This window comes from Podarcis muralis, chromosome 1 (genome assembly GCF_964188315.1).
Source record: "Podarcis muralis chromosome 1, rPodMur119.hap1.1, whole genome shotgun sequence".
In the NCBI taxonomy this organism is placed as follows: Eukaryota; Metazoa; Chordata; class Lepidosauria; order Squamata; family Lacertidae; genus Podarcis; species Podarcis muralis.
In genome coordinates this window covers 61,371,741-61,395,025 of record NC_135655.1, presented here as the reverse complement: position 1 = coordinate 61,395,025, position 23,285 = coordinate 61,371,741, and the positions used below count along the sequence as shown (strand labels likewise).

At 42.2% G+C, this 23,285-nt stretch overlaps 1 protein-coding gene across 3 annotated transcripts in view; it reads right to left on the bottom strand.

Annotated features, from left to right (window-relative positions):
- LUZP2 (leucine zipper protein 2) overlaps positions 1 to 20,331 on the bottom strand; it is a 320,774-nt gene extending 300,443 nt beyond the window's left edge. The window contains exon 1 of one of the 3 annotated variants that reach the window (XM_077929673.1): positions 19,910 to 20,331. In XM_077929673.1, coding sequence (XP_077785799.1) covers positions 19,910 to 19,971 — 62 coding nt within the window. In that variant the 5' untranslated portion in view covers positions 19,972 to 20,331. The remainder of the gene's footprint in view (positions 1 to 19,909) is intronic. The other 2 variants (XM_028729249.2, XM_077929685.1) reach the window with 2 other exon arrangements.
- Between the last annotated feature and the right edge of the window lie 2,954 nt (positions 20,332 to 23,285).

Genomic DNA, 23,285 nt, shown 5'->3' with positions numbered 1-23,285 from the left:
GCACAGATCTGAATGCACAAACTCAGGTTTTCTTCAATCAGCTGAAGAAATCCCCTTCCTCACAATCTTCCTTAAGCCAGTGGTTTTATGTTGCTTTTTTCCGAATAGCATTTGAGGAGCTTAGAGCTGTAAATATATACCTTATACATACCTCTACACAAATATGTATAATCTAATTCCCTGAGTGACATTACTGAATGACAATTTACTGACATAGATTAATGTTCAGCTGTGCAGTTTGATGCCATGTTGGATTTTATAACTATTTATCACTTTTATCAGGGACGCTGTGATTGGGTGGCTGGATTGGAAACTACTGAACATTTCCTTTGCAGTTCGCTATTAGATTAGTTAAAAAACACACAACAACCCTCTGACAGTGAATCTTCTCCTCTCCTCATTAGCTGGTGGCAGAATTGGGAAAAATGCTCTCAGTGAATCACTCACACTGCCAGCATTAAATGTACATCTGTGAAATTTGTTGTGATTGCTGAGGCATTGCATGTAGAAGACTAGAGCAAACAATTCCTGTTCTGAGACATGTGTTTGTGTGCATATTGTGTGTGTGTATACACACACAGGGCCGGATTTAGGTTTGATGAGGCCCTAAGCTACTGACCATAAAGAAGGCTGATCACCGAAGAATTGATGTTTTTGAATTATGGTGCTGGAGGAGACTCTTGAGAGTCCCATGGACTGCAAGAAGATCAAACGCATCCATTCTGAAGGATATCAGACCTGAGTGCTCACTGGAAGGACAGATCGTGAAGTTGAGGCTCCAATACTTTGGCCACCTCATGAGAAGAGAAGACTCCCTGGAAAAGACCCTGATGTTGGGAAAGATGGAGGGCACAAGGAGAAGGGGACGACAGAGGATGAGATGGTTGGATAGTGTTCTCGAAGCTACAAACATGAGCCTGACCAAACTGCGGGAGGCGGTGGAAGACAGGAGTGCCTGGCGTGCTCTGGTCCATGGGGTCACGAAGAGTCGGACACGACTAAACGACTAAACAACAACAAATCTACTGAAGGTAATGGGGCCCTTTATATGTCCAGCTGTCCTTTGCCAACAACAAATTGTCACTGTTTTTTGTGTTGAATATATGTGACATGGTAATTCATGGACCTACAGTGGTACCTTGGGTTAAGTACTTAATTCATTCCGGAGGTCCGTTCTTAACCTGAAGCTGTTCTTAACCTAAAGCACCACTTTAGCTAATGGGGCCTCCTGCTGTTGCCGCCGCGCCGCTGGAGCATGATTTCTGTTCTCATCCTGAAGCAAAGTTCTTAATCCGAGGTACTATTTCTGGGTTAGCGGAGTCTGTAACCTGAAGTGTATGTAACCTGAGGTACCACTGTAATAGGTATCTAAAGCACATGCAGAATGTAGACACCCTATATATAGAAATAAGCAAACCAGTGATATTTTAGGGAGCAGGCTAGCAGGCGGGGCCCATTACTTACATTAAAGGAGCCTACACAACACAAAACACTGTTGCTGTATGTAGGTTTTGTTTTTGTTTTTTTATCTTATATTTTGGAAATGTGCATCCAGGGGTTTTTTCCCTTTAAATTTTTTGCGCCCCCAGAGAGTGGGGCCCCTAAGAGAGTGGGGCCCTACACACACACACACACACAGAGAGAGAGAGAGAGAGAGAGAGAGATGATTGTGGCACACTGTGTTTCTCCTTTCAGTTTCTCCAGATCTTTTTAAAGTAAATTCTAGAAGAGGACCACTTTCAGTATCTTATGCACAACTTCAAAATACGCATCCCACATCCATGCAGCTCAGTGGTAGAGCAAACGCTTAAGTCTCCTGTTCAATGCACAGTGTCTATGTTCTGGTGACACCTTCCCTATATGCAATGAATACTATCCCTTCAGCTTTCTTTACAGTGCAACCCTACACACATATGCTCAGAAGTAAATCCCACATTGCTCACTGAACTCACTCAGCTTGGAGAAATCTCATTTAATTCAATAGGGTTGAAGGAAGCTGCCTTCTGCTGAGTCAGACCACTGGCCTATCTGGCTCAGTGTTGTCCATGCTGCCTGGCAGCAGCTCTCCGGCGTTTTGTGCAAGAGCCTTCCTCCCAGCCTTGTCTGGAGATGCCAGAGATGGAACCTGTGACCTTCTGCAGGTCCTCTACAACTGAGCTGTGGCACTTACTTCTGACAGGGTTAGAACCATGCTGTTGATCTACATGGCTCCAAAAGTCCTCCCCATATCCAGCCTATAGACTGCAAGGGTATTCAAGCAGGGGCCTCAAAGCTTCCATTCGGGAAGCTAAAAAGTGATGGTATAGCAATGAAACCCATTATGACAATTAGAAAGTATGGCTCCACTTATATTGCACCAAATGGATCCTAAAGTACAAATACAAAGTCAGGTCCAGTCCCCAAATGTAATAACAGATGATGCCTAGAGAGAAACAATACCTCACTAACCTACCCATTCATGGGGGAGAAATCTGCAGGTCATGTCAAAAGGCCTTTGGCTTCACTTGAAATTCCTCAGAGGTTTTGTCTGAGGAGGAACTTAACACCTTCTCCTTGAATTCCACTTGAAGCAAAATCCTGTGGCAACCTAGCTATCTGCAGATTCAAACAAGTGTTGCCTTGAAGCTCTTCAGGCGGTTCACCTGAAAAGGAAGCCACAAATTTGCTTCTTATTTATCTATGGATGAAGTTTTGGGGGCAACTCTAAAAAGGTTGGAGAGAGAGAGAGAGAGAGAGAGAGAGAGAGAGAGAGAGAGAGAGAGTGTACATTGGCCCCAGGTAGGATTGCTGTGAAAATGAGATTACTTATAGCTTGGGATGGCAGGTCAGCACATTGTTAAAAATACGTATTTGTATTCAGGCTGCACTGGCTAGAACATGATTAGCCCCCACCTTGCTGAAATGCTGACTTTAAAGAGACTGGTTGTGGGGATTTTTATATAAAAAAATAGTTGGCAAAACACAGCTGCTTCTTTCGTATGTAGAAAGGCTTCTCTATCTCCACATCAAGCAGATATTCAATTTCTTTGCTGTATCAGGAGGAACAAAGAGTCAGTCTAAAGCTTGTTCAACCATATCTGTCATTTCAATTTTTCACACATTGACTTCTTTCCCATCTACATTCACACCTTGGTTCCTGCCCACTGCTACAAGCTAGTCTACAAAAAATAAAAATCGGATATAAATTTATGTTAGCAGTTTGGGGAAAAAACCCCAGCCAAAATCCATAGAAGTATGAATTTCAAAATCAAATCAGAGCCTTAACTGAAAACAATGCCAAAGGCTTCCCTTTCTCCCAGATCAGGAGCAGAGCATATTTTTTTCTTTTAAAAATATCTGGTCTTGATCACACATGCAGGTTCATCACTGTAACATCAAGTGGTGCCTTGTACGAATGAATAAGCAAACCATCACAGAGCAAATGGCACAAACAGATCTTTAATCTCACTTGCTTTCAACTTAAACAAATCTCAGATACAAGAGAATTAGTTCGCACATTCAAATGGAATGTGTGCATCCCAGAAAGGAACAGAACCAAATCAACCTACAAACAAGGGCAGAGAGACGACTGGTTCAGAATACATGTGGCAATATATGAATTTCACAAATGGATTGCCTCAGGATCCAGTGGATCCATGATCAGCTCTTCTCTGTCCCACCCCTCTAATGCCCTGTTTCAGGTCCTAGGTAAAGGGACCCCTGACCATTAGGTCCAGTCATGGCCGACTCTGGGATTCACCTCGCTTTATTGGCTGAGGGAGCCGGCATACAGCTTCCGGGTCATGTGGCCAGCATGCCTAAGCTGCTTCTGGCGAACCAGAGCAGCACACGGAAATGCCGTTTACCTTCCCGCTGGAGTGGTACCTATTTATCTACTTGCACTTTGACGTGCTTTCGAACTGCTAGGTTGGCAGGAGCTGGGACCGAGCAATGGGAGCTCACCCCGTCACGGGGATTCGAACTGTCAACCTTCTGATCGGCAAGTCCTAGGCTCTGTAGTTTAACCCACAGTGCCACCCGTGGGTTTCAGGTCCTGCATGCTGGCTTTTACTGGTGTAAAGTAAGAAAGTGTGGCTTTCATGCAATAAGAAATCTTTCGCAGGTTAACCAAGCCTGGGGATACTGATGGCTAATTTTGTTATGTATAAATGCAGCACAGACAAATGAAAGGTATTCTTCCATGTTGATTGGAGAGAGATTGGGGATTGGGGGAGGTGGATATTCAGAGTGAAGTTCTTAGGCCTCCTCTTGGATATGTGCAAAAGATTAAATGCATGCTTTAAGAAAAACCCTTGTGGTGGTTAATCAAGCCATCCATCCGCCAGCAGTAGCAACATTGATGTTTGAAATATGGTGGAAGGGATACCCCCTGCCCTCTTTAAACAATGCCCATGCAGTAGGCTACTATATGACAGGTGTGCTATTTCTCCCATTGAAACTTTGCCATTTGCTCACATTTTATTACCTGTTCACTAGTTTTTATGTGACATCTGATGCTTTCCTCAGGTTCAATAGGATATTGGAAATCTTTTTTTGCTGCTACTGTAGTATAACCGATAAGTGCACATTACGAATGGCAATTTCCCTCCCTAGTTTATGTCACAGCCTTTCATTGTGTCCTGCCACAGGACCCATAATTAAGAAGCTGCAGAAGGGATGATTAAAGACCATAATAGATGAGGCAGTAATCATTCCAGTGATGGCTGTCCACACCATGAATTCACATGCTGCTGACTCAGAACAGAAGGCACTTTAATACCCTTGTAACTGGCTGATTGATTACCCATTTCATTGACAGACAAATGAATACATGCTAGCACATAAGAAAAAGAAGAAAGTAAGACAGGCACCCCACTTCTCTCTGGGGAGATGGCAGTTTGCAGGGGCTGAAAAACAGACTAACTTGCTGGAGGTTCTTGTAAGTAGGATAAGGTCTATTTGTCCGAAGTCTCACATGCCTCACCATGTGTATTACTGTATTTTAATAGTTGGTTGGAAGCCGCCCAGAGTGGCTGGGGAAGCCCTGCTAGATGGGCGAGGTATAAATAATAAATTATTATTATTATTATTCTCAGAAGATATAGTTCCTCTATAAGTAACAGAAGGATCGAGCCACACCAACTAGTCTAGCCCCTGACATGTTTTGTGACTAGCCCTGACCATGATATTGATATGTACAACCCCTGTGTCAGCTAGGACTAAAAGCAGGATGTTCCCCCATCCCAGTGAAATGTTTAACAGATGAGTGGGGCAGGAGGGGGTGGTTTGGGGAGAAAGCATGTCATCCCTCAAAGAGGACTTGTGTTGCGGTGAGACCTGGAGACTGACCTCCTGGGTTGTGATTGGGTATATTGGATAGCCATAACACCTGATTGGTAGGTCCCTCCTTGTGGGTTTAATCTGACTATATGGACCGGGGGACCTATTTAATCCCTTGCACATGAACCAGAGCTTCCTATTTCGGCTCATGCATCAGAACACCTGCCCACCTCTCCATATATTTAGGGTCTTTTGTGATTGACCTTGCTATGCCGTCGTGTGTCGCCTGTCATTGGGACAGGGACATGGCAGGAATTTTCCCCAGTTGGCGGATTGGCTGTTGCCATTTGGGTTTCGCCTGCTGCATAGCAAATTGTCACAACTTGTAAGGTTGTGGATAGGCACTGGTTCAGGTGATAGGGATGGGAGAACGGTCTCACCATCCCTATGTGAAGGGTATTCCGTTAAAGGAATCCAGGGACTCAACTTGGTTTGGTCAACCCCTGAGAGGGGGTTGTATCCGTACTTGAGTCCAGGGGAGCATCTGGGGAGTGGACATAGTCCGTTCCCGGGCTTTCCACCTACCTCAGGTGTTCACCCTTGGCTGACCTATGATAGAGCTCTGGGTCATCGCTACCTGCAAGGGTGCAGGGAGCTAGTCGAACCAGAGCCTATGCAACTACTCACTTTCTGTAATCAATAAAGTTGTGGCCTAAATTCTGCCAAAAGCCAAAACAAAAATTTGAGTCAAGTGTGAGTTTCTTTAGTGGGGAGGCCTCTGGGTCTGAACACACAAAGACCTGTGGGCCAAATTGGGATGTGTGTGCATCAAGACAAAAGTGGATAAGATCTTGAGGTTTTAAAAATATTATTAAATGCATCCCCTGTTATTCTTATTGGCAGCCATTTAAGTGTGAAAAAGAATCAGTGGAGCAGCCATCAAAAGGCCACAAGGTGAGAGGGGGGAGAGTAGGCAGCAGCAGAGAAAAGCTGCTACCGAATAATAATATATTACATATTTTAAAGAACTCAGTAGGAGTTCAAGTTGTATTATTTCCCTTTGCCATTCAGTTTTGCAAATGGGGACATCTGTGTGCTTGAAGTGGTACTTAACAAGATAGTTAAATATCAATTCAGTTTAGCGGGATAGTAAAGCAGCAGAGTTTTCAACAGGAAAAATAAGCTTATCCATTTTAACATCTACTATTTTGTCTCATCTTAGGTCTGCCTTCCAAATCCAAAACATCTTTTTCTAGGGTATCTGTACGATTAGCATAAACTTTCCCTAATGCAAGCAGAGCATATCATATTTCCTTGGGGCTCCCAATAGTGGCCACTGCCACAAATATTTCCGCACAGCATATTCAAGGATTGGATATTTACATGCAGTGGATCCAGTTCCCTCAATTCAACTCTGATGGAGCTTAGCCACACTCATCCTCTACTAAATCAACAATGGACAACAAGCATAACTGTGTAACTAGTATATAGCTCAGTTTTAGCATATTGGTGCGCAGAGGAATAGGTATCACTTCTTGCCAGACTTCTTATTAGACACACGCCAGCAGTGAATTAGAAATGTCAGCCGATTCCAATAAGAAGAATGTGGTTATATGGGGGAAGGTGCAACTATAAGTAATTCTAAGTTGTTAGAAATACAGATAGTATGGAATTAACATGTATAATAGCAGTAACTAAATTGCAACCTAGTCTAAAATTAAATAAAACCCTGTGTTTAAAACTATTACAAATTACAGGCATGATCCACTCAAACGTAAACATTTTAATATCCAATTGCTTCCACTGAAAGGTACTTACTGTAGTAAGTAGATACCCAGTCTTCTCACTGAAATCAACAAAATATTTACTTTTGCATGCATTCCAGGCAAGTAAAACATTCCATTGCCCAAGACAGTTGCACTGCCATGGCCTCCTCCTACCACTGCTGGTTTTGTACAATTGCTTGACAAAGCAGTAGCAGGATGGATACTCTATTCCTTGCTCTGAGGAAGGGGTCCTTACTCAGAGTTATACATTGTGGGTGCCATTGTTGCTTTGTGTGAAGGGGGACAAATTCATTTTCAAAGACGTTTTAATATTATTTTAAATATTAAATAGTAATTGGTGGCCGTTGTGGCAAAGCGGAGGTGCCGCAGGCACTCTCTGGACAGCCTCAACTGCAAAGCGTTGCCTTGAAGAAGGACCCCTTCCTCAAAATAAAGAGCCATGTAACTGTACTGCCACTGCTGTGTCAGCAGCAGAAGTGAGTGAGCTGACAGGCGAGTGGGAGGAAGGATGGAGGCAACAGCAGCAGGAAGGAAGATGCTGGGGTGGCAATGTTGAGCCAGTCAGCCATGGCAGGTTGTTAGCCCTGCAGGTGGCAAATGGGACCCCAAGCAATCACACATAACCCCAATCAGCTGCCTGAGCCTTGTAGCTCTGTATGGGTCATGCTACGGGCAGCTCTAGTTTTTTTAAAAACAAACTCTCTTCAGGTCCAGTGTATGATACGATTCCACACAAATATTGGAAACCCTTTAGAATCCAGAGAAATTCATCCAAATGCCATTCTCATTAAGAACCAGATATCACATTGATTTCACTAGTTTGCCATGGCATATGCATCCAAAATGGAGTCAAACACAGAGAGATGTGTACAGTCACTCTACTTTCTGAAGTTGCAAGAAGTTGGAACGCATTAGGCTTTCCCCACAACAGCCTGATCCCAATGGGATCAGACCAAGGATAAAATCCAGCGATTTTTTATTTTTATTTATTATTTATACCCCGCCCATCTGGCTGGGTTTTCCTGGGCACTCTGGGCGGCTTCCAACAAAATATTAAAATACAATAGTTGGTCAAACATTAAAAGCTTGCCTAAACAGGACTGCCTTCAGATGTCTGGTAGGTGTTTTTCTCTTTGACATCTGGTGGGAGTGCGTTCCACAGGGTGGGTGCCACTGTCGAGAAGGCCCTCTGCCTGGTTCCCTGTAACTTGGCTTCTCGCAGCGAGGGAACTGCCAGAAGGCCCTTGGTGCTGGACCTCAGTGTCCGGCAGAATGATGGGGGTGGAGACGCTCCTTCAAGTATACTGGACTGAGGCTGTTTAGGGCTTTAAAGGTCAGCACCAACACTTTGAATTGTGCCCGGAAACATACTGGAGCCAATGTTGGTCTTTCAAGACTGGTGTTATGTGGTCTTGGTGGCCGCTCCCAGTCACCAGTCTAGCTGCCACATTCTGGATTAATTGCAGTTTCTGAGTCACCTTCTAAGGTAGCCCCACATAGAGTGTGTTGCAGTAGTCCAAGCGTGAGATAACTAGAGCAGGAGTCAGCAACCTTTTTCAGCCATGGGCTGGTCCACTGTCCCTCAGACCATGTGGTGGGCTGCACTATATTTTTTAAAAAAAATAATGAACGAATTCCTATGCCCCACAAATAACCCAGAGATACATTTTAAATAAAAGCACACATTCTATTCATGTAAAAACATGCTGATTCCCGGACTGTCCATGGGCCGGATTGAGAAGGCGATTGGGCCACATCTGGCCCACGGGCCTTAGATTACCTACCCCTGAACTAGAGCATGCACCACTCTGGCAAGACAATCTGCGGGCAGGTGGGGTCTCAGCCTGCGTTTCAGATGGAGCTGGTAGACTGCTGCCCTGGAGACAGATTAGCCAATCACAGTTTGGAAATCTTGCTGTACCACCAGGCTGAATGAAGCAGATGCCTTAAGTAGCAGATAGCAGGGAGCTGCAAAGGACACAAATGTGGTATGCCCAGGACATACACCCTCTCCAAGCTAATTTGCTGTTCCTTGCACAATGCTGAAAGAAGATTCAGCTACCAGTCTGGATGGTTTTTGTACGTGTCATGGTGAAGGGCTGCATCTTATTTTTTTCTCTCAGACATTAAACTGTATTGGGCTAATATGAACCTAACAGCCCTTCTCTGCTGTCTCCCCTAAAGATAACAAGTGGTTTCAGCACACTTGCCTCTAAACTTACAGATGTTACTTAGCTGTTGTCAGGGCTACTACTTGTTTTTCTGTCTATATGAACTTGTCTAAATTTCAGTCATGCATTAAAAATATCAACCCTTGTGCTAGGAGCTTCACAAATTCAGATTGACTGTGTAATAGCTCATTATTACACGAATGACATAATGTTTGAACTCACTTTAAAATGAGTTTTGAGGGTGCCGCAATGCATTTTTATCAGAGTCAAAGAATCTGAACAGGAATTTGGGCATTCCCTGCATTTTGTAGCATTTCCCCCAAATCATAAGTCATCAAAGTAGTTATTAAGTCTTCAAGCTCAGTCCATCCCTGATGTAGCTATATTGATTTTTTGTGGCTTTGCAATCAATGGAAGTTATACCTGGAATGGATATGAACCATTATGTTTATCAGGAATCCAATGAATTGACTGATGACTAGGAGTGCTATACTGGAAAAATGATCAGGTGTGGCTGTAGTTCATTACAGTAGCCCACAAAGGAGCATTTATATGAAAAGTCCAAGGTGTTACAAGGTTCAAGTATAGGACCAGTCCCTTCCTTTTCCTTTCACCGATGTCTATGGTCCACAAAGCAGAGGAAAAAACAACTCCATTTCAGATGTACATTTTACAAGAAACCAGAAAATATTCAAAGACAATAAAAAAGCAAATGTGGAATGAATTGTGTGTCAAGAGGGAAGCTTGATCTTTCATCTTCCCAGAGAAATTCAAACAGGCAAAATTAAAGAATAGCAATGTTTATAACACACAGATGGCTGCGCTCTGAAGCGAACATGATTGAGGGCTGGATGCGTACATGCACTTGTTCTTGTTACACACGTTGGCATGTAATGGCACATCACAACAATTTTTTGCAACAAATACGTATGTGATTGTACCAGGAGACATTTGCTTTTTAATGGTATTTGGTTCTCATCAGATTCAGTAAATGGAATTTGAGAGGGGGTAGAGAAAACACAATACTGCTTTTTCATCTAAAGAGCAATTTCAACCTTTGCTTATTAAAAATATATCTGGAGTGAGGTTTTGACGATGTCAACATAGTCAACTAATTAAACAATTAATAAGTGATTTGGCATATAATTAATCAACTGGACTTTTTATAGTTTGGCAAGCTACAACAGGCAGGAATGGTACTTTATCTGTCCACTGATCTCTACCTATTTTTGAGTTTTTGTATTTGACTAGGTACTTTCATTTTAGGTGTTTTAATGTGGACTTGCCACTCTGTCTCATAAAAAGTTTTTGACATGATAGAAGATAGTAGGATAATTTGCTGAAGTGTAGAAAGTTGTGGAGCTTACAGGAAGAGAACAGCAACCCTATGAAAGCACCCTCTGATGAGTCTTGTCACTGTTCTTGATTTTATTTATATATCATTGCCTTTATATCCAGCCTTTTCCCCAAGGAGTACAGGGTGGCATGTGTGGCTTTCCCCATTTTATGCTCGGAACAAGTGTGTGAGGTAGGTTAGGCTGAGAGAAGGCAACTGCCCCATGGGAGTGTCACTCCTGAATGGGAATTTGAACTCTTAATTGCTATCCCAAACAGGCTCTCCTATATGTGCACTCAAAGCATCATTCCTCAAGCTGATGCCCACCAGAGGTTATGTACTGTATCTCCTATCAGTAACAACAAGCAGGCTGCATTTGCTGGAGTTGATAGGTACACTGTTGTTGCTGCTGTTGTCACTATCTTTTATTACCTGCCCTTCACTCTAAGGTCCCAGGGTAGGTAACAACAATGAAAACTCAAGTTTAATATGAAAACACAATATTACACTATATCAGAACTATTTAAAACAACTTTGTACAAAACATAATGAGAGCATCAGGCTGGGAGAAACTATTATAAAATAAAGGAAGTGGTACTGATTAAATTTGTCTGTAAAAAAATGAACATTTACTAAAACCTCCAGTCCATTATTTTGGAAAATGGTTTATAAATACGTACAAGAAAAAAAATGTCAGGGGGGAAACCTGGAAAGTAAAGCTGATTATATAACTTTGAAGATGAATGCTTCAGAAATGGTGCCATCAACTAGCATCTTTTTCATGTGAAGAAGCAGAGAAAGATCAGAAGTTGAATGGCATCATTGCGATGCTCACATATCTATATATGTGCACATTCTTGGCAGAGCTAAATCACAAATTTCAAAATAGCTTTGTTGCCAGATGTTAGTGCCAACAAAATTATGGCACCCTTGCGGCATAAGGAAGCGATGCCTTAGTGCCTTTAGCATCTACTCTCCCATCCTCTCCATCTTGGGATCCTTCCTTTATTTCTCTGTCCCTTTCTATAGTGATGTGAAGCAAACCAGACACAGCAATTCACATCTTGTAGTATGAGGTGATCCCATAGGATGGGGAAGATTTAAAGTTCAACCTTATGCATGTCTACTCGGAAGAGCCAATATCTAGTCTTGCCTTTCTTCAGACGTTTTTTATACTTGATCCAGTCACTGCAAGAAGAGATAATTAATGCGCTCAAAGAATTCTGCCTATTGCCTAAGTAAACACTAGGTAAAGAGGTTGCCTTGGCACAGGGCTAGGAAAGTCAATATTGTAGTTTTATGTTGCAAGTTCAAAGTTTCATTTTAGGATCATACTTTTTGCTTAAACAACAGAGGCTTTACCCCATACCTATATCTGCTATCTCTGCTGTTTATAGGAAAAAATGTGAAACATTGTTGCCATAAGCATTTCCGGCATTAGAGTAAAAGGGTATGAATGTTTTAAATAAATAAATAAATTTAAAATGAAACCCAGAAATTGTCTCTTCATGACTCGACAAATCTATATTCATTTCTGTCAAAAGTCACTAATGTGGCACTTGTTCCTGTGAACTGAATTACAAAGTGCTTTATAATAGCAATTTAAAACGGCTGTGGAATGGTTCTATTGAACTTTGGGCGGGGGGTGCTGCCATAATCCTTTCCCCTGCTATTAAACTAATATGAGACCCAGTTATATTTTCTTTTTTAAATAAACCAAATCTTACCCTATTATTTGTACACCCATTTAGTGAGTGTCGGCATTACACACATTATTAGGAGTAAATAACATTTTCTTCAGGTTGTATTGCATGCCTGTTGATGACTGCAAGATCAGGTTTCAGTTTACACTGTGCACCACTTTAGACACACACACACACACACACACACACACACACACACACACACACACACACTATAGAAAAGGTTGCTAGCATAGGAAGAAAGACCCCAATAGGTTTCTGTTATTAATAAAAGCAATGGAAAAGCGCATTGGGTGGAATCCAGTTGGTTAAGCTCCAAGATCAAAATGCGTATGTCAGCAAAATGAAGAGGAAAGCAATTTTTGGTGAATTTTCCTTTGTCTGCAGCCATCACCTCCCCCCAGCCTCCGTTGCAACCATCTGATCCAAAGGGTTGAGGCACCCTCTTGGTCAGATGGAAGGAGGAAAGCTTCAGGGAGGAGCCAAAACTTTGAGGTTTGCTAAACACATGTTGCAAGTTATTTCTTTCTTCAAATTTTGATTGGAAAACCCCGTATATGCCTGTAAGGTTGTTTATTATTATTATTATTATTATTATTATTATTATTATTATTATTATTATCTTATAACCTCAAAAAGTTTCATAAAGATGCAGTTGTTGACTTATCTCATTGACTTGAACCAACTCCACTCCTTCAGTAGAAAAAGCTTTTGAATAGAGTGACACCCATAGCCAGAGTTTGGCGAGGTTACCAACCATATTTGCAAATGATGGTGCAAAAAACAAGCAGCCTGATCCTACCTTTCTAATGATTTTCCAGCTATTCTGACAAAACTGTTCATTTACTCATTTAACACCAGGAAAGATTAGCTTCTCCAGCAAAGGTTCACCATCTAAATCTTGATCTATTTAGCTGTGTTTTCGCTGGAACCTGAATTACACTTTCCCCCGAGGAAGAACGCGGATGTTCAAAATGTGCCGTAAAATCTGATAAGTAATTTGTTAATAAATCTTCCCATACATATTGTCTTTCTCTTTTCTCCATTCTTCTGCTGAAGAAACAACAGCCAACGGGGGTGGGATGACAGTGTGCAGGCCTGAAAAAACGACAGGCATTTAGGCAGTCTAAGCTTCCGAGGGGGAAATTTTTCAAAATTGCTAGCTTTGACCCAAATATGGAAAATATTCAGCACAGTCCTAGCATTCTTTAAAATCTATAATAATTTCACAGTAGTGGTAACTTTCTGACATCTTTTAAAATATACACTTCAGGCAAAGAAAGAAAGCTAAAATGCAAATTAACCTTTGAATGTATTTTCACAGTACATTGTGGTAACAATTCTGGTATAATGAAATAAAAATACCAAAAAAAAAAAAGGCAATTAAAAAAAGAATACCAATGCCTATAAACTGAAAAGTTTGGGGTAACAGACTTTTGACATATGTATATCAACTTTAATTTCTTGTTATAAGCTACCAGTAGTCACAAAATTAAAAGACACCTATTTCTTGGAGAAGGAGAAGAAGAAGAGTTTGGATTTGATATCCCGCCTTTCACTCCCTTTAAGGAGTCTCAAAGCGGCTAACATTCTCCTTTCCCTTCCTCCCCCACAACAAACACTCTGTGAGGTGAGTGGGGCTGAGAGAAGTGTGACTAGCCCAAGGTCACCTAGCAGCTGCATGTGGAGGAGCGGAGACGCGAACCCAGTTCCCCAGATTACGAGTCCACCGCTCTTAACCACTACACCACACTGGCTCTCCAGTGTGAAGAGAAAGGTGATGACAAATCTAGACAGCATCTTAAAAAGCAGAGACATCACCTTGCTAACAAAGGTCTGCATAGTTAAAGCCATGGTTTTCCCAGTGGTGATATATGGAAGTGAGAGCTGGACCATAAAGAAGGCTGATCACTGAAGAATTGATGCTTTTGAATTACAGTGGTGCCCCGCAAGACGAATGCCTCGCAAGACGGAAAACCCGCTAGACGAAAGGGTTTTCCGTTTCTGAGTTGCTTCGCAAGACGAAAAGTCTTGCTAGTCTTGTGGTTTTTCCCCCGCTTCCCCCCCCTTTTTCTAAGCCGCTAAGCCGCTAATCCTTTAATAGCCGCTAAGCCGCTAACAGCGCTAATCCGCTTAGCCGCTAATAGGGTTGCTTCGCAAGACGAAAAAACCGCTAGACGAAGAGAATCACGGAACGGATTCTTTTCGTCTTGCGAGGCACCAGTGTATGGTGCTGGAGGAGACTCTTGAGAGTCCCATGGATTGCAAGAAGATCAAACCTATCCATTCTGAAGGAATTCAGCCCTGAGTGCTCACTGGAAGGACAGATCGTGAAGCTGAGGCTCCAGTACTTTGGCCACCTCATGAGAAGAGAAGACTCCCTGGAAAAGACCCTGATGTTGGGAAAGATTGAGGGAACAAGGAGAAGGGGACGACAGAGGATGAGATGGTTGGACAGTTTTCTCTAAGATACAAACATGAGTTTGACCAAACTGCGGGAGGCAGTGAAAGACAGGAGGGCCTGGTGTGCTCTGGTCCATGGGGTCATGAAGAGTCGGACATGACTAAATGACTAAACAACAACAACAAGCTACCAGAATACTGGAATAGAAGCAGTCTGGCCTTGTAAAACTTTTAATACTTGCAAACATTCTTTTTCAACAATGCACATAGTGTAGAGTATATTGTTAGAACAGAGGGTCAGAGATCTGCATTGGAGGTCTGGAAGTTTTCAGGGTGCTTAATGCTCAGAAGTAGCTAATTGGGTAAAGGCAGACCTGCTACACAAACTTCCCAGCAGGTGGCTCAGCACCATGCACAAGCAATGGCAGAAGTGCCGGGTTGGGTCTGCTGCCATGTTTGCACCACACAGACCTCCCTGCTGCCTCACCCCTCTCTCTCCTGGTAAGCAACAAGGTTCCTGCAGGAAGGCTAGAGTAGTGGCTCTGTACCGCCCAGCAAACTGCTTTTGTTAATGCTGTACTCTCCACTTAGCCAGTATATTAACTTGTGATCCTAAGAATTATTTGCTGAGAAGGATACTTCAAAAGCTACGTCAATACAGCTTCACTAAAAATTATTTCATGGTTGTAGGGCTATTGGAAAAGTCCACAGCCATACCAGCAAAGTTGTTTAAGAAAAGCTACAATCCATAAGACAGTTAAACTATACTACTTGGAATGATTTGACCCACTGGACTGCCAGCTAGAAAATAAATTGCTTAGAGTGATTAAGATGTGATTCCTACTGGCTCACTACAAAATCACAGCCTACTGTTCTATGAGCTCAAGTAATTCATGTGCCTGCAAATGTTAGAGCTGAAGTAAAGTGTTAAAAAGAGGGCATTGCTACGCGTACCCCAATTTTCCTAGCTGGTGAAAAGTTTCAGGGCTTCCAAAGGTTTCCTAGGTTTGGTTGCTTTTGGAATGAGGTCACTGGAGATGTGCTCTCATTTTTTATATATATATTTGCATTTATTGAACAACAGAGCAAAACTGAGGAAAGTTAGCACGAGCCACAGATAAGCTAGCTCACAATTGGGATGCGCTTTAGGCGCACTTAGTTGGTAGGAACTAAAAAATTATATGGTGTATGTCAGAGTCCCCAAAAATGCCTGGAGAGAGCATTCCACAATGGGGTGCCATCACGGAAAAAGTGCTTTCTTCACCTGCCTCATACCTAGCCTTACCTCAGAAAACAGGAGCATCCAGAGGAGGGCTTCAGATAATGACCCTTTGGGCATATTTACATAGGAGCTGGTAGTCCTTGAGATACCGACTCCCATGATTTCAAAAGTGTCGGTCAGGTTGCAACTTAAAGAAGCACACAATACGTAGACAACTTCTGTATCCCTATTTACAACTATCGAAGTGATGGCAGTGAAAGGTGAAAAGATACAAAGGAGCATGTATTGGGATGCCGCAGTGCTGCTTTCTTGACCCAGTATGCCTAGAGGCTGGGAAGGAAGAACAATCCCCAATGACTTTCCACCAGATAGATTTCTGACAGCACATCTTACAGAAATGTCTCTTTCTGTGAACATTTACTCTTAAGTATGTTCTGGCTAGGCAGATGGGGCCTCTAGTGTAAAATATTTGGCAGGCACCAGGTTGGTAAAGGCTGTTTTAGGCAAGAAAGCTTGAGAGTACACCTTATTTTTTTATTATTTTGACCTAGCTTCCATTTTACTGATAAAGCCCAAGTGGAGACCTAGATCAGAAGACTCAAACCATGACTCATGATTTGGTCACCAGCAGTTTCAAGGTACTGAAATCCAGAACTTTGATTGTGATTATTCTACTTTGCTCATGGGAAAAATACAATTTAGAAAAGGAATCAAGTTATACCTGAAAAAATGCATGCAGAATGCATACTTATTTTAAAATATATTCCTCTTCATAAACACACACACACAGATACTGTAAATGGAGATAACCCCCCACCCCAAGGAATAAGAATGGTAAACTTTAGCTTAACTGTCTGCATCCTCCCCTCACCCACCAATCAAGTGGACTGTCCACTGATTCTAGTGCTGGTAAATACAAGAAATGAAGATTGTTCTGTGTCCATGACAAGTTGACAGGAAAATACTTCTAAAGAAATCTCAAAGCACTCGTGGCTTTAGCTATGCCTGAGCTAAGCAGTTTCACACAGCAGGATAATAGATTCCCATCTTCACTACAGCAACTGTTCTTGCAAACCTTCTCAGCTTGGGCAATTGCCTGAGCATTAACCATATGTTAGCAAGGAACAATCTTAGATGCTACAAACTCAATGACATTCTTCTAGAATAAATTACAGGAGAAATATCATTGGCTAAATCCTGCAAGAGAAAAACCAACAGAAGGCTGTGTACACCCTATTGCACTCACAGCTTTGCAAGGACAAGGTGGCTGCAGAGAAGTCCCTACAGGGCCATACCCATAGTTCTTCAGAGTTACCAAACCAAAATACCACCCCATATGCTCACTTCCAACAGCCTCCTGAATTACTGTCATTGAATCCTGCCAATATTTAACACAAAACAAGAGGCTAACTTCAAAAATATATTCTCCGAAAGTTAGGATTCAAAATCGAAATGTAAAATGTAACATACAAATGCCCCCTGGTTCAGCTTTGTTTCAAATTATATGCACCCTAAAACTAATGATTTAGAAGGCAACTTCCAATTAGTTCCTGGAGCCAATTTGTCTACTGTCTCCTCCCTCTCACTCCTCTTGTGTAATTATGGACATTCCCAATAAAGTCTCATCTCTTAACATGCTTCTAGCAGTAATGCAGTATCAATCAACTCTTGTTTCTTTCTGTTAAGCATTCATTAAGAGCCCAAATAAAACCTATGTTATTTTAAAAAATCACTTTCTCTTGGAGCTGCAAATCTCTGTGGCTTCCAGTGCAGTTTCAAAACCCTAGTGGAAGCTTCACAATAACTTCTTGTTGTTGTTTAGTCGTATAATAATTACAGTTCTAAAAGGAAGTTACTTGTAAATCAGTACTCACTGGTATGTAATCATTGACTGGTTGGTGATTTGCACGCATTGGTATATCTTCTCAATATCACCAGAAAAGAATCAAGCTAACATGCATTTCAGAACTACCGTATGTGCAAGTTGAGTTCAAGTTTGAAAGTTACACTAATGGAGGTGGAGTGGACACTCAAGAATATTTTTCCAGTTTTGTAATCTAAAGCTGCAAGCCTAACCATGTCTACTCAGAAGCAAGTCCCACTGAATTCAGTGGGGCTTACTCCAAGGTAAGTCCAGAGAAGAAGAAAATTGTTTACCATTGATATACTTCATAGGCAAAGAGGTTTACGTGACAACCTTTTTAATGACATCCATTCAAAGTTTATTGGCCAAGATTCTAGGTTACAGCAGCTGATACTCTGATCTCATTTTCTTTCAGGAAATCTATTCAAATTTTGAAAACTTATGGAAATGCAAATATGCCTTTCCTTTTCTGTTCTTTGTAAACAGGAGATAAGTTGGCAGCCATCAACTCAGCTATAAAAGCACTTCAATCAAAAGCCCATTTAAGATGCAAACTTTTATGTGAGTTGCTTTTTCCATCTCAAGTCTCCATTTGAATTTAACTCCTGTGTCCTTTGGCAATGCACATACAGTTTAGCCACCAAATCAGCAGCCTGAATTGACAGAGACTTTCATACCGACAGGATATTTCCAAGATCTACTCGGTAAGTTAAAACAGAGCCTCAGATAATTAGCAAATTGCAATGCCAGGCTTCAAAGAGAATTGCATGGTCTATCAAAGAGCATCTGAGGGATTCATTACTGGTTGAGCAGGGCAGAACCAAAAATTACAACTTCTTTAAAAGTGTAGACAGCTGAGTAAGAAGTCCTGGCACATCTCAGCACAAAACTATCTGTGGTCCTACTGCTTCTCTGCCTACTTCTTTGACCCTTCCTTCTCAGTTACACCTGCAGTTGGCAGGCACTCTTGCTCAGGTGGATTACATCTGAAAACCCAACTGTTTAGTGAGTAATCTTGTTTCAGTGACAGTACACTTAGAGCCCAGAATAGAAAGCTTCTTCAAATCCACTGCTGGAGAAACCTTGCAGGAAGGCAAAACTTAATCATAAAGGGATATGGGCAATTCTCTGAGACATGCCTAGGCGTGGGCACACGGCTATTTACCTTCTCTTGGGACTTAGAAGTTTACAAGGTACTTAATAGCCAACATAGCAGGAGGTTGTCATTTTCTTGTTTATAAGCACCAGGAAATTGAAAGCCATGCACTGACAGCAAGACGTCGGAAGAGGTCTTTACTCAAACAGATCCTACTCTGCACACAGTATTAACTTTCAATCTGTGTGCAATGTGGCTGTGAGACAGAGTGTCATCCCTTAAGATCTGATTTACTGCACATGCTATGTGTACCGGCTGCTGGACATGCTGCACCTGACTCAGGAATAAATGTTCTCCATAGATCCCAAACTGTGATGCCGAAAATTGAAAACTCAAAACCTTTGGTTGATTTGACGCCAACACACTGGGAGATTCCTATATTTCTGGAACTTTAAAATATTACCCCTACCATCCCGATGCCATTCCAGGCTCATGCCATTCACAAATACAAACAGAAAGACTGAACACGGTTATGTTTCAATTGTAAAACTCCCACTGAAATAAAACTGTTCCAGGTTTTGGCATTCTATTTTCCAGCTCAGATCTCATAGCATCAGAAATCCACGTTCTCCATTCCCATTTCTTTAGCTTTATTTCCACTGGAACACATGCAAAATTGCTACAGCTATACTGGACGTCAGGAACAGTTTTGCTTCATCACAAAAGCGTTTGGGTCATTGCAGAGCTCGCAGTTTCCCTGTGACCAGCTAAGGAGATGGATGGACTGGACTAACTAGGAAATGACCCAGAATCAAAGACGTTTGTGTGTGTGTGTGTGTGTGTGTGTGTGTGAGAGAGAGAGAGAGAGAGAGAGAGAGAGAGAGAGAGAGAGAGAGAGAGAGAGGAAGGAAGGAGAAACATGAAACGAAAACCTACCCTGGAATCAGTTCAAGAAAAGGTGCTCCCTGAACTTACAAGCATGAGAGAAGCCGGAATGAAAATCAAGCTTAAAAATGCACCTTAACTGCTTCTCAAACACATTCCAAAGTCAGAGATCTGTGCACTCACCTGGTGCTGAGAACCAGAACGGGGAAAAGGGACAGCAAGTAACGAGGCAGGATGAATTTCATATTGTAAGTGTGTCTGTTGCGTTCTCTGGGTCTCGCTGCCGCTCTCCCTCCCTTCTTTATTCCGCCGTCTCTCCCAGAGCTTCTGATTCCCAAAGTCCTTCCTCTGCAAAGAGCCTGCTCCCGCGTGTGACGGTCTGTAGATCTGGAAAAAGCAGACAGACCAACACACTGACTAATGAAGGCTGCTTAGAGTGGGGTTTGAGCTTCAGGAGTGATGTCACAGGCAATGGAGCTGCTGCTGCAAGCCTCCCGCCTGATAGCCTGCGATTATTCAACACAGCGACTCTATTGATGTCCTGAAGGATTTGTTATTACTAGCAGTTTAAGTGGCAACTAGGGAGGGAAGTGAGAGCACCGTGGATGCTACTTAGCTCCCAGGCTAGGAGTGCACATCACTTTTGCCTTAAAAATGATATCAAGGGAAAAGCACACAGACGCAAAATCTGTCTGTTGTTAGAATTAAAGTTGCATCACTCAACAGGATTTGCAATGTAGAACACAGGTCAGGTTTCTTTAAATTAACAGACAAGTTTCAAATTAACCTCATGCACTGTGCATACGAAGGCTGTACTCTGCTCAGTTAGAAATGGAAGTTATTGCGCCAATTAGAAGCACAAATCTTGGTGGCATGGGAGTTGGCACTGAAACAAATGAAGTAAAAATGCACCCCAAAAGATATACTGAAATGTTAGTGCCACTCTAAAGACCCTGAGATGCCACAAAGTCCTGAGGCACCTATTTGAGGGACAATTCAAATTTCTGCTTTCTGTGTTTGTGTGCCTTATGCTTTCTCTCTCTATATGTCATTTAATTAAGAAAAAAGCCCAACAGTTGGCATAAATGTCACACACTTCATTAAGTTGTGTGTGCATGTTCTGAAAGAGGTTAAATTCTTTACATGATGGTCCTCATATTTTACTGGCAAACTGTTTTTGACAGAAGTGTAAAAGTCCTGAATGCCCTTCACTCCCAAGACACATAAATAAAAACCCCACTCTTTGATAGGCAATAGATTCCCAGATTTTAAGGTATGACAGAAATGCAGAATTTAAAGCATAATGCAGTTACATGAAATGAGAACAGCTTGTTCTGGAAAGTGAAGGCGGTTACATGGGTCATAAGAAAGGAGAGTTCGGCTGCCTGAATACATAATTGCTCATGCAGAACGCATCAGAAAGATTTAAAATGGTTTGATACATCATACAGTGGCAATACATTACAGACAAAAGCTTCCCAGATTCAACCTATGCCTCTTTCTTTCCCCCCTCTGGCAGATTAGGAAAGGAAATATTTGGCAACCATCAGCTATAAACATGCTAACTAGAAGCTAATTCAGTTTAAATGGCAAAATGCACACATGGTAATTAATAGTGAACGGGGCATGCATAGTCAAATGGCAAGGTGTCGTTGCAAATAAACATTGTAGAAAAATTCAAACAGAATCAGCATACCCTCCAACATGTTTCCATTGAAAATAGGGAAGTCCCATTCCATAATGATAATTTTACTATTTATATTCCACACATATTACTGGGCAGCTTCCAACATATATAAAAAACATAATAAAACATTTTTAAAAAGCCGTCCCCCAAGCAGGATTTCCTTCAGAAGACTTGAAGGTTGAATAACTTCATACCCTCCAACTTTTCTCCAATGAAAATAGGGACATCCTATGGAAAGGTGGGACATTCTGGGATCAAATCAGTAACTGGGATGGCTTCTCTAAATCAGGGACATCTCTGGAAAATAGGGACACTTGGAAGGTCTGAATCAGCCCCTGTTTTCATATTTATGATGTGGAAATGGATATATACCCTTCACAGTGAATGGTGCTAATATCAACTATTTTCCTTTTTGTATTTAAATGACTTTGCCCTGGCATAAAGGTAGAGATTCAGGTTCAAGGGACCCGTGCCCTTGATGTGCTGTCCCAACCACAGTCTAGTACTTGCTGATAATCACTGTCACTACTCAAGTGGTTCCTATTAGCCTGTGTGTGCTCACAGGATCCTAATTGTATGCCTCTGCTATTTGAAAAGCAATGTGCAGGCAACCTCGGTGGACTGGATCCAGAGTTTGCTCACACTGGAGGCAACATGCCCCCTCCCCGGAGTGTAGTTCTGCTCAGATGCTCCTGCCAGCAGAAGGTGGCAGGGATGGAACGGAAAAGAAACTGGCACCAATTTTGTCTCCCTCTCCTGTGCCACATCCTTCACTGTTCCAAAAGGTCCCCCAATGCTCTGAAACAGATTTCAGCAAGGCAAAAAAACTTTCCCTTCTGCTACCAGAAGGACTCATCCACTGAATCAGATGCCTTCCACTGATGGAAACAGCCCTTCTGTTCTTGGGAGGCAGTTTGGATCCAACCAAACACATTTAAAATAGCCCACTATACTGGAACAACATGGCTCCATTTATTGCTGCATTATACACAGAGAGGTGTTTTGAAATGTACTACATTCTTGAAATACTGGTTTGGTACAGAAGGGCCCTCCATATGTAACATTTGTAAAGCTATAGCAGGGTCCAATACATAGTCTGAGGGCCACTAATGGCCCCTGAGGCCTCCTTTTGCAACCCTCAGCAACATTTCATGCACAACCCACCCACAACTCTTGTGCTGCCTTCCCCAAGGGGAAGGATCCTGGACTTTGGGAAGGAGGTGTGAGGGCTCCAACAGGCTCCTAAAGTCCTCACTTAGCTGGCTTTGTAAAGGCAGTGCATGGGCTGGGAGGGCTGTCAAATTTTGGCCTTGTTCCCCCCCCCCCCATGCAACAAGGGAGAGTGTGACCCATTGGTACTTTGTCGAAGTACTCTTGCAGCCCCCTTGGTATGAAAAGTTGGACTGCCCTGTGCTATAGCTACATGATTTTCCTGCCTGCTTCCAACTTAATGTCATCAATCATTTCATTGCTTTTTCAGGTTACTGTAGCTATCAAACGACCTTTTCTTCTGTCTCAAAAAAACCTGACATTTGTGAACATTCCGGCATGGTTCCACAATGTTGTTCAGTGTGAAATGTTGGTTTCTGCAATGTCTCACATTATGGATGGTGCTTGGGATTTGTGGGTTTGAGTAACATCAGTGGTGTGAATGGTCCACTACAATTTCACATCAAAAACCCTTGGAACAAACAACAGTGTCAGGTTTAGCACTTCTCTCACAAAAGACAAGGACACTGGCAGTTTTACTAGTGGAGGTTTATTTAGCTATTATGGGCTTTCTGCAATTCAGGCTTCCCACAACTCATTCCTCACTGTCTGAGTCAGTTGACTTGACTGGCTTCTGGCCCCTCCCAAGGCCAGATACATGCC